This window comes from Chlorocebus sabaeus, chromosome 4, assembly GCF_047675955.1.
Source record: "Chlorocebus sabaeus isolate Y175 chromosome 4, mChlSab1.0.hap1, whole genome shotgun sequence".
Taxonomy (NCBI): Eukaryota; Metazoa; Chordata; class Mammalia; order Primates; family Cercopithecidae; genus Chlorocebus; species Chlorocebus sabaeus.
This window is the reverse complement of record NC_132907.1, coordinates 52,136,998-52,149,443: the sequence shown is the minus strand read 5'-3', so window position 1 is coordinate 52,149,443 and position 12,446 is coordinate 52,136,998. Positions and strand designations below refer to the sequence as shown.

General features: G+C 36.5%; 1 protein-coding gene across 1 annotated transcript in view; it reads left to right on the top strand.

The window, feature by feature from the left end:
- Positions 1-12,446, top strand: part of CCDC152 (coiled-coil domain containing 152) — a 46,832-nt gene that overhangs the window by 33,617 nt on the left and 769 nt on the right. The window contains exons 6-7 of the mRNA XM_007961489.3: positions 9,826-9,953; positions 12,360-12,443. Of these exons, the coding sequence (XP_007959680.1) occupies positions 9,826-9,953; positions 12,360-12,443 (212 nt within the window). The remainder of the gene's footprint in view (positions 1-9,825; positions 9,954-12,359; positions 12,444-12,446) is intronic.

The window sequence follows — 12,446 nt, the reverse complement described above, 5'->3', positions numbered from 1 at the left end:
GTTATTTCTTTTCTTCTGCTACCTTTGAGTTTGGTTTGGTCTTGTTTTTCTAGTTCATTTAGGTGCAACATTAGGTTGTTAACGTTACATCTATCTTCTTCAGGTAGGCATTTAGTGCTATAAACTTTCCTCCTAATACTACTTTTTCTGTATCCTAGAGGTTTTGGCATGTTATGACTGCATTTTCTTTTGTTTCAAAATAAGTTTTTATTTCTGTTTTTTTGTTATTGTCTTTTACCCAAAAGTCAACCAGGAGCAAGTTTTTTGGTTTCAATGTATTTGTGTGGTTTTGCAAGTTTCTTTTGGTATGGATTTCTAATTTTATTCCATTATGGTCCATATATACATTTGATATAATTTTATTAAAAAATTATTGAGACTTGTTTTATGATCAAGCATATGGTCAATTTTAGAGAATGTTGTATGCACAGATGAGAAAAAATGTATATTCTGCAGTTGTTGACTGGAGTGTTCTGTAGATGTCTATTAGGTTCATTTGGTCAAAAGTCCAATTTAAGTCCAGAGTTTCTTTATTATTTTTCAGCCTCCATGATCCAGTAGACTAGTCTCCAGGCTTTTAAATTATTCCTTCTGCTTGGTCTAGTCTGTTGCTAAAACTCTCAACTGTATTTTAAAATTCCTTTAGTGAATTTTTTAATTCCAGAAGTTTTTGTTTTGTTTTGCTTTTTAAAACGTAGCTACCTCCTCTTTCATATCCTGAATCTTTTTCCTGGTTTCTCTGTGTTGGTTTTCAACTTACTCTTGGATCTCTTTGAGTTTCCTTGTAATCCATATTTTGAATTCTTTATCTGTCAATGGGGCATTGATAACTCCACTACTATTGTATAGCTGTCTATCTGTTTTCTTGGGTTTAGTAATATTCGTTTTATAAATCTGGGTGTTCCAGTGTTGGGCACAGTTAAATCTGCTTGTTAAATCTTCTTGTTGAATTGAAGTCTTTATCATTATATAATAGTAGTTACATAATTATATCGTGCTGAATTGAAGCCTTTATCATTGTATAATACCCTTCTTTGTCTTTTTTTTTTTACTGTTGTTGATTTAAAGTGTTTTAATTGATACAAGAATATCAATCCCTGTTCTTTTTCATTTTCTGTTTGCATGGTAGATCTTTTGTCACCCCTTTACTTTGAACCTATGGTGTTATTACACATAGGATGGGTCTCTTGAAGTCAGTAGATGGTTTAGTCTTGTTTTATTAACCCAATTTGCCAATCTGTGTATTTTAAGTGGAATATTTAGGCTGTTTATGATTAATATTTATATGTGAGATTTTGTTCCCATTAGACTGTTTTTAGTGAGCTTTATAGTCTCAGTTGTTTAATTGCTTTATAGGATCTGTGAACTTTGTACTTATGCGTGCTTTTATGGTAGCAAGTGTTGTCCTTTTGTTTCCATGTTTAAAACTCCTTTGAGCATTTCTTGTAGGTCTGGTCTGGTAATGATGAATTCCTTTCGCACTTACTTATTTGGAAAAGACTTTATTTCTCCTTCCTTGTTTGGTGGATATAAAATTCTTGGATGGCGTTTTGTTGTTGTTGTTGTTGTTTTCTTTAAGAAGGCTAAAATAAGGATCTCAGTCTCTTCTGACTTGTAAGGCTTCTGTAAGAAGTCTACCATATAATCATTAGACTATTTAAGGTCAATGCCAAAAAAAAAAAAAACCCTCAAAGGCAGCTAGAGAAAATAGCCAAATTACCTATAAATGAAATCCAATCAGGCTAACACAGTAGACTTCCTACAGAAGCCTTACAAGCCAGAAGAAACTGAGGTCCTCTTTTTAGACTTCTGAACTCAAACTCCCGACCTCAGGTAATCCGCCTGCCTTGGCCTCCCAAAGTGCTGGGACTACAGGCAAGAGCCACCATGCGTGGCCCTTCATCTGTATGTCTCTGGAATAGTAACTGTCCAGATATTTTTGCCATTTCCTTGTTGAGTTGTTTGACTTCTTCTTATTGAATTCTTAGTGCTCTTTATATATTTTTGGATATAAATCCTTTATCAAATATCCATTTGCAAGTCTATGGATTGTCTTTTCATTTTCTTAACAGTATTAAAGAACATAATAACTTTGATGAAGTCCAATTTATAACTTTTGCCTTTATTGTTTGTGCTTTTTGTTGCTTTCCAAGAAGTTGTGCCTACATGGTCCTGTAGCTTCCATGGACCTGCTGGCTCCCTGTGCTTGCCAAACTCAGAGCAGGTTGTGGGGTATATTTGCAGGGGATTTGGTGGTATGGTGATGCAAAGACAGAGATCCCTTGGGCAGCAGCAGTGGCTCACAACAGGTTCACAACCAGTACAGCACCCACCATCTCAGTCCAGGTCTCAGGTATACACAGGCATGCCTACATGAGCTAGCCACCTGGTTTTCTTTCCTCAGGAAGTTCCTAAATGACCACCAACAGTATTGCCCAGTGTCACAAGGGCAGAGGACCTCCTTAGTAGTTTGACAGTCAGCAGATTGTTGCAGGAGTGAGGAAAGCCAAGAAGTACCCTCGCTTACCCTTTCCCTCTGCAGGGCTCTGAGTTCCTTTGGTGTTGATCTCTGCTAGACTCTTGCTGCCTTCATTTTCTGCACTTTGGCTTCTTCCTGTGGGCTCTCTGACAGGTACTGGCTCTCTTCCCTCAGTTTTCCTTTCAGAACACGTCCATTCACAAGTAACTTTGATCTTTTTGAGGAGAAGTAGCATCCAACATTCCTAGGCAGCCATGTTGGCCAGGTTGGTCTCGAACTCCCAACCTCAAGTAATGCACCTGCCTCGGCCTCCCAAAGCGCTGAGATTACAGGCATGAGTCACTGCACCTGGCCCCTCGATGCATTTTAATTTGGGATTTGTACCTTCCTATACATTTATGTATGTAAATACAACATTTCTAAATTTGGTTCCTAGTATTTACACTTAATGTTATCTAATGTGAAATAGTTTGTATTCTTATAAAATTAAAATTAGTATTAAATGTATAATTAATAATTTTTATGTATATGTAAAGCATATTGAATATAATTTCACTAATGAAATTTTCCTCCTTCAGTAAAGCAGATCTCATAAGCCTATGTTGAGGGTTAATTGGTTTTATATATATGGTTGTTGAAAACCTTCCTTAATGAGCCTATCTTTATGCACATCATATGCAACGATTAACTTAAAATGAGTAATAAGTTACATGTAAAACCTACATCTGTAAAATTACCAGAAGAAAGCATAAGAGATTATCTTTGTGATCTTGAGTTAGGCACAACTTCTTGGAAAGCAACAAAAAGCACAAACAATAAAGGCAAAAGTTATAAATTGGACTTCATCAAAGTTAGTAATTTATGTTCTTTAATACTGTTAAGAAAATGAAAAGACAATCCATAGACTTGCAAATGGATATTTGATAAAGGATTTGTATCCAAAAATACATAAAGAACACTAAGAATTCAATAAGAAGAAGTCAACTCAACAAGGAAATGGCAAAAATATTTGAACAGTTACTATTCCAGAGACATACAGGTGAAGGGCTAGGCATGGTGGCTTACACCTGTAGTCCCAGAACTTTAGGAGGCCAAAGCAGGCAGATTACCTGAGGTCGGGAGTTCAAGTTCAGAGACAAACAGATAAAAAATAAGCCGTGAAAAGATATTCAACATAATTATTAGGTAGGGAAATGCAAATTAAAACCTCACATCTTTTAGAACAGGTAAAGTCTTAAAAATTATCAATGCCATGTTGATAATGCCAAACGGAGCAACTGGAACTCTGAAACATTATTAGTGGCACTATAAAATGGTACAGTCACTTTAAAAATAGTTTGGCAGTTTTTAAAAAATGCAATGAGTTAATTTGGGTCCTCTGTGAAACAGATGCCAAGACAGGGTTAGACATTTGAGAAGTTTATTGGGGAAAAAATTTGTGAGAGTAAATGGGAAGGGAACCAGGAGAGACTAGGTAAGCTGTCAGTCTGTAATACAGGTTTAACCTCCGTGAAGAAGAGAAGAAAGGAAGGAATCTTGGGTAGGGAAAGTGTTAGATTGTGACATATTTCTAAAAAAGTTTCAACAAAGTTGAGCCCAATTTGCCCATTAAATGAGTTCTGCAACTTTCAGGAATAAGCTTGCCTTCATAGCCCTATCAAGCTCAGTCATTGACTAGGAGTAGGTCTTGAGAAGTATGACCTCAGCATAAACATGGTCATAAACCCAGTGAGCCAGTTATGCTCTCTGAAATTGGAGATCTGAAAGGTGTATTATCATGGCTACAACACTCCACCTACTGTACTACACTAGTTACTTCTCTACATGAGTTCATGTAGCAACTCTTCTATAGTTCTTGTTGGCTTCTCTTCCTAAACGGATACCTAGAAGTATTTAACTGTTCTTCCTGGTGACCTGACCATATACTTAGCCAATGGGTTCCAGATCCCAAAATTGGGTCAGGTCTGGAAACTGACAAAAGAATGATAATTTTTTAATTAAGGCATATACCCTAAGCCTTGTGTTCTTCCATTTTTGATTTTTTAAAATTGTAGTAACTGTTAAGCAGAATTGGTTGTCCATCTATTAACTATCTCTACAACTATCTTCACATCAAGTCTTTTTGGCTACCCTCCAGCCTTCCTGGTAATTTGGTAATTGTGGTCTCCTGCCTTTTGGCAGTTAAGCTCTATCATCTGGCTTTTATTACTTCGTGGTGGAGAGGCATCCCATCCCCATGGATATTAATGAATCTAGCTCTATGGCAACCTATTTTACTGTCAACACTGGCTTGCAAAGGAGACTGACCACTGAATTTTTTGTGATACTTTTTTACCCCTCACCAGCACATTTCTGGTGGCCTCGGCTAATAATGTGTCTTCTGGACCCTCCTGAAGAACATAATCCTTTTGTAGGTTGTCTTACCTCATGTAATATATTCATACTAGCATGCCAACTTTCTACAGCCTCCTTATTTCTTTCTTTACTATCTGTCAGGCAGCTCAGATATTTTAACTTCGCTCAGCTTTGATCATTGCTTTCTTTAGAGGTTTAAGGCCACTCTAGCAGAGCATTTGCCCCATCTCCTGAGGCCCTTGCTAGGATGTTATGTCTGTTGTCCCTAAAGAGTAATGTTGAGTCAATGAATTCTTGCTTACCTAGTCTTACTTTCTATATTCTTTGATCCAGCAGCCTCAAAATCTGTTCGCAGGGGTACTCACATAGCTCTTCCTAATACAACCTAAATAATTCTTGTTGATACTTTTAGATATAATCACTTTTCTCCCTTATCTCCCAGCCAAGTTATGGTGCATCTTGACCCTAGTTATTGGCCTAGCATCCAAAAGAGGAGATTGAGGCAGCTTCTGAGAGGAGCCTCTGCATCCTCCACCACAGGGGAATTGCTAGCTTTTACTAGGAAAGAGTGAGCCACCTCTTCAGACTCCAAGTGCTTAGGGAAATCTTTAGAGCTAGCATCCTCAGAGGCATCCATCCAAGTATTTCCATTCTGTTTTTCAGAATCTCAGGTCTTTCCAACCAGGGTCCAAATTTTATCATAGTAGACCTGCTTTGACTAAGCATTTAAACATCTCTGGAGTTCTTCAAATCTATTAGATTTTTCTGTTGCTTAGCTGTGTTTGATGTTCCATTACCAGAGGTAAGAGCATGTTTGTAAGCTACCAAAGAGATCTCTCACTCTCACATTTATTCTTTAATTCTGTAACCTTTTGCTAACAGCCCTCAATTTCTCATTATCCTTTAGTAGAACATCAGTTTAATTTAGCAGTAACCAGGTAACTCTACTGGCTTTGTGGGCATTATTTGCATCCATATTTCAAATGTCTTAATGATAATTAATGCCTTGCAAGGCATTCCCCACCACCACCAGGACATCTTTCCAGATTACTTCTAGTGAAATCCGTAGTAATTGTAACACCATTGTATACTAGGAACTACCAGTACTCCACATACCACTAAGGATGGCTTCCTCATTGCCCAGAAAGTGGTAAGTGAGCCAATCTTAGAACCCCATTATACCTGTTTCCTTGTGCTAGTTCAGGTCCTTAAAGAAGGAAACATCAAGATGGGATTAGACATTCAAGAGATTTATTTTGGGAGGAATGCTTAAGAGAAGAAATGGGGAGGGAATTAGAGAAAGCCAGGTAAGCTGCCAATCCATAATGCAGCTCTAACTTCTGTGAAGGAAAGAGAGAAAGAAAGATTAGGTTTTTAAAAGTCTTAGGCTACAGTGCGGTCCTAAGTTAGGTAAAGCCCCTGGAGAGTCATTGATCCAAATTCACCTGTGAATGAATCCCACATCTCTCAAGAATTGGCCCACAGTAATATTCCTTCCATACCTTGTCATTGACTAGTTGCAACCATAGAAGAATGGCCTCAGCTTAAATGTAGGAATGGATTTTAGAGTGCAGGAGCTGGGGCAAGTGATCAGTTAGGATTCCTGAGATCTGAGAAGCTCATTGTCATGGCTGCCACATAACACACCATCTGACCCAGCATTCGCACTCCTGGGTATTTACCCAAGAGGAATGAAAGCATATGTGTACACAAAGACCTGCTTTGAATGTTTACAGCAACTTTATTCATCATGGCCCAAACCTGAAATCCAGCAAATCCATTAACATAAACAAACAAATCATGGTACATCCATGTAATAGAAATTACTCAGCAATAAAAAGGAACAAACTACTGATACATTCAACAATATGATCACTTCAGAAGCAATATGCTAAATCAAACAAGCCAGACACAAAAGTCCACATACTATATAATTCTGTTTATACAACATTCTTGAAAAATAGAAAATTATGGTGACAAAAATCAGATCAATGTTTGCCAGTATTTGAGCAAAAGGATAGATTATAAAGGGGCACAAGGGCTCCTTTTGAAATGACAGAAAAATTTTACCTGATTATGTTGATGGTTAGATTCTTGTATATGGTTCTTGAAGCTCATCAAACTGTACACCTCTATATACAGAGAGAGATTTTGCTATATATGAATTATGCTGCAGTAAATCTGACTTTAAAAATACAAAAACCTAAGCAAGCTCAATTATAAACATTTTTAAAAGGAAATAAATTCATTTATGATCCAGATAATGGCATTATCAGATATATAATTTACAATGACTCTGATTAATATAATCAAAGAAGTAAAGAACTTGGGGAATTTTTTTTTTTTTTTTTTTTTTTTTTTTGGAGACACAGTCTCACTCTGTCACCCAGGCTGGAGTGCAGTGTTGCCATCTCAGCTCATTGCAACCTCCACCTCCCAGGTTCAAGCGATTCTTCTGCATCAGCCTCCTGAGTAGCTGGGCCCACAGGCACACATCACCATGCCCGGCTAATTTTTGTATTTTTAGTAGAGATAGGATTTTACCATGTTGGCCAGGCTGGTCTTGAACTCCTGACCTCAGGTGATCCACCCGCCTCGGCCTCCCAAAGTGCTGGGATTACAGGTGTCAGCCACCAAGCTCAACTGGACTTGGGGAATTTTTATGGAGAACTGAAAATTATGCTAGAGAAATAGATGGAAATGTAAGTGCTGAAAACATAGTAGGTAAAAGTAAAGTTTCACTGTATTGGTTTAATAGCCAATTAGATACACTGAAGATAGAATTAGTAAGCTGGAGAACAGGTTAGAAGAAAATACCTACTCTGAGACAGGGAGAAGCAAGAAAACGACATATACAGAAAAGAGCATGTGAGACATAGGAACTGGTAGTAAAGTCTATGAAAGGCTGTTGTCTCTCATCTAGTGTTGGGCCTAAAGTTGCAGTCAGAAAGGCCTGCAGGTAAAAAGAAAAGTTGGATGTCAAGTGGAAATACTGAGAACAAACTGGAATTTGCATCTTTCTTCTACCTCCTTCAATCTTAATGACATGACAACCTGCAGGAAAAGATGGTGCCCTACACCATTGAGCTTCAAGGACACCTGGCCTGAGACTTCTAGCAACTAAAAAAAGAAATCTGGTAGGAGCTTAAGAAGTTGTGGAACCAAATGTTTTTCCTTATCACTGAGATGATCCATTGATAAGTGACAACTTGTATAAATTGCAGCGTTCCCTGGGGCTCTACACTGGCCTTCAAAAAATAATAGCTGCTGATTTGGTGAGCCAGAAGGCCAGCAGCACCACGTGTGAACGGAAACACTGCCCAGCATCCTATACTAAACATTAGAGCAAATTAGTTCTTGCTGTACTTCCATCTTCCAAATCTTGTGGACGTTTCTCTTACGGCTAACTCTACCTTAGAACATATAGACAAGGGAATTCTGGGAAACATAGTTCTAATTTAGCTAAGTTAACATAGTACAAAAACACCAAAGATAAAAGGGGGAATAAATGGAGTTAAAGTTTTTAAGGTTTGTATCATGTCCATAAAGTGATAAAACTACTAATTTTGTTAAATTCTAATAAGTCAAGTATGCATGTTATAAACTCTAAGGTAACCACTAAAGAAAGAATAAAAGATTATTTATCAAGCTAATCATTATCAATCTAATAGAGGAGGAAAAAAAGGAAGTAAAAATAGTTATTCTGTGCAAATGAAGATAAGAAAAGAGAAATGAACACAAAATGTAAAAGCCAACAAATAATAAGCTAGTTGATTTAAACCCAAATATATTACTAAATGCATTAAATTAAACTTGAATGAATTTCCAATTAAAAGACAAAGATTGCCAGATTGAATAAATATTAAAATCTGCTACTATGCTGCTTTCAATATACCTAAAATACAGAGCTATAGAAAGATTTAAAATAAAAGATGGAAAAGAATGTATCATGCAAATCATAACCAACATGAAGCTGGCATAGCTACACTAATATTGGACAAAATATGCTTTAAAGCAAGAAGCAATACTAGAGCAAAAGGTGGATATTTTATGATGTAAAGTGTTCGATCTACCATGGAAATAAAACAACAATTCTAAATGTGTATGCACCAAATAAAATTTGCAGAACTAGTAGGTGACAGACAAATCCACAATCGTAGAGACTTTAATTCACCTTTTAGTGGTAGAAAAGTACATACAAATATGCAAAATTAGTAATGATATAGAAAATTTAAACAACAAAATAAACAACTGATACTAATTGACATAAATAATATACCCAATAAGTGCAGAATATGTATTATTTTCAAGTATGCATGGAACATTTAAGAAAGTTGACCATGTCATAAATGAAAAGGCAAATTTCAACCCATTTCAAAGGTCTTAAATCATACAGAGTAGAATCTACAAATTTATTATCTAAATATATCAGAAAGCTAGGAAGCCCTTCATTTGTGGGGCTTGTAGACTGTCTCCTTTCTCGTTAAAAATCAAAGATTTTCTTGAGCCTCTCATCCTAGATGTCATGGTGTCATTAACAGGAATAAGAAAGTTGGGAGAAGAAGAAATTTGATAAAGCATAAAGACATGATGTGAACATGAGAATGGCCTGATCATATGGAATAGTATAGCAGGGACTTCATGTAGCTCTGGTCATCCAGTAGTTTGAGCCTTCATACCTAGAAACTCAGGCTTTGTGTCCCTCTTCAACCACTGTATCTTCTATTTATTTTCTAGTACTTTGATGTTTAATAGTTTAAATTACCTTATTCATTCAAAAAATATTTGGCAAGTGACCTGTGTGTCTCAAACGTTATTCAGGGTCTTGTAAAAAATATAGAAAAGCTATTCTATACATAAACCATTTCTAAAATATGTTTCACTAATAAAATTTACTTTCTTAGGAATGATTTTAAGCACTAAAGAAATACAAGCTTATAATACTTTTGAAATTTTTAATGAATGAATTTTATTTATTTCATTTTATCCAGTTGAATTAAACGAAGAAAAGCACAAAGAGCTAATAGAGAAAAAGGAGATGGAAATTTCAGAGTTAAATGCAAAGCTAAGAAGTCAAGAAAAAGAAAAGCAAAATGAAATAATCAAGCTACAGCTAGAGGTAAGTGTTTGAGTCTGCTAAACTTGAGGACACACCCCTTAGTCTAAACTGTACTTTGATTGTTTTTCATCACAGTGAGATACATTTTAGGATTAGAAGCAATTCTGTGAGAGGGCTTCACACATGCTTATTCTCCATCAAATGATTGCAGTAATCACATACCATACAATTGTCATCTGCATTGCCTTTCAGTACATGACCTGAAAGTGGACCCTTGAGTTGTTCCAAAGGTCCTGGTTTTTAGAGAGGATATTGCTTCCTCTGAGAACTTTTCTTCTCAGTGTTTCCCACTTGACATCCAACTTTTCTTTTTAACTGCAGGCCTTTCTGACTGCAGCAACTTTAGGCCGAACACTAGGTGAGAGACAACAGCCTTTCATAGACTTTACTACCAGTTCCTATATCTCATATGCTCTTTTCTGTATATGTCATTTTCTTGTTTTTCCCTGTCTCAGGGTAGATATTTTCTTGTAACCTATTCTCCAGCTTACTACTTCTATCTTCAGTGTATCTAATTGGCTATTAAACCAATACAGTGAAACTTTATTTTAGCTATTGTATTTTTAGCACTCACATTTCCCTGACAGAAAACTCAAGGATTATCTGCATTTTATGGTAAATTCTATGCGGGTTTCATAATTTCTACCATTCCAGCATGGGAAGAATGTTTGTAGCACTTCACATTATTCTCATCCCAGCAGAAATTTTTCGAACCCCAGCAACCAACTAGAAATTTCTTTTGCTTTATTTCTCATAAAAAGGACAAATTTCTTCCTAATGACTTTCTGGAAGAATATATATCCTTGGGGCAAACAAACCAAATTCCTAAAAAAATTTCTTAAAGGGACTTCAAATAGGGCATCTCAAAGGCTGAGTCTCTAGCTCTTTGCTCAAGAGTCTTGAGTAAGTCGGCTGCGGTGGTTCACACCTTTAATCCCAGCACTTTGGCAGGCCGAGACAGGAGGATCACCTGAGGTCGGGAGTTCAAGACTACCTGGCCAACATGGTGAAAGCCGCCTGTACTAAAAAAATACAAAAAATAGCCAGGCATGATGGCGGACACCTGTAATCCCAGCTACTCAGGAGGCTGAGGCAGGAGAATCACTTGAACCCGGGAGGCAACTTAGCAGTGAGCTGAGATTGCACCACTGCACTCCAACCTGGGCAACAGAACGAAACTCTGTCTCAAAAAACAAAACAAAAACAAAAACAAAAAAACAGTCTTGAGTAGTTCTCTTAACCAGATATCATAATCTCAAATGTACTTTGACAAAATATTTGTCCTTTAAATTTTTTCTAGACTCTATCAATCTACCCTTCCATCATTCTTCCGTTGCTTGCCCCCACCCCAGCTTTCATTTTACCTTGTAAGAATTCACAAGTCTTAATTAAAATCACATACTATTCATATTCCTGAAACTTTGGAATCCCCAGGGTACTTGGTGAGGTACCATGTGTAATCATTGGGCAGAAAGAGGACTGATGTTGACTTTAGATGCCCTTCGTTGCTGCTGCTACCACAGTGTACCACAAAGCACAGGAAAGGCTGAATGGCCAAATGAAAGTAATAGGCCATGTTTCAAGATCTACCACCAACTTCTAATCCTCCTCTGTTTGGAAATTCACATTTTGTTTGCCATTTGGGCCTTATCACTGGTCTATTATTTAACTAGTATACAGAGCTCCTTGTTATTTGTTTTCATTGTACCTAACCATTTCTCTCCTCAAACCAGAGCATAATCTCAGAGTTTATTCTTAGTCCTCAGAGAGGCTATGTTAACTAAATCTGAAGAGAAGAGTTATACAATGGAATATTGTGCAAAAACAAAAAATCTGACCTGTAAGAATGGCCTATGAGAACTTTTTAAATCTGATTCAGTTTAATTCAAACCAGCAAGGGTTCAAACTATATCGACAAGATCGTATTCAAATTCTACTGGTTAGCCTCAAAGTTCCTGCAGAAAGCTATGTGAGGTTTTCTCCCATGACTGTTTATTACATTTTCTTCATAATGCACTCATTTTAATGTAAAAATATTTTTACCTATCTTTAAGTTAAACTAGATTCTAAACCCTGACTGCACTGTAGAATCACATGATGTTTTGAGAAAAAAATGATGCTAGCTGCACACCAGAATCTCTAAAGTAGTGCCCAGGCATTTGGTACTTTTAAAAAAAGAAAAGAAAAAAAAACCTCTCCAGGTAATTTTACCATTCAATAATCTTGTTTTTCTGTTCTTCGCTCTTTCTGAAAAATTATTTCTTAAAGAAAGATTTTTCTATTGTCTATTGTTGTAATTTACACCTAAATTACAGATTACATGTCAAAGGATATCATGGACTATAATTATAGAAACAATTGTTTCTAATTGTCTAGAGTTTCAATAACTTTTTCAATTTGATTCAGTTTGATGCCAAACTAGCAAGAGTTCAGACTAAATCAAAATCATATCCGGATTCTACTGCTTTGCCACAAAGTATCTACAGAAGGGTA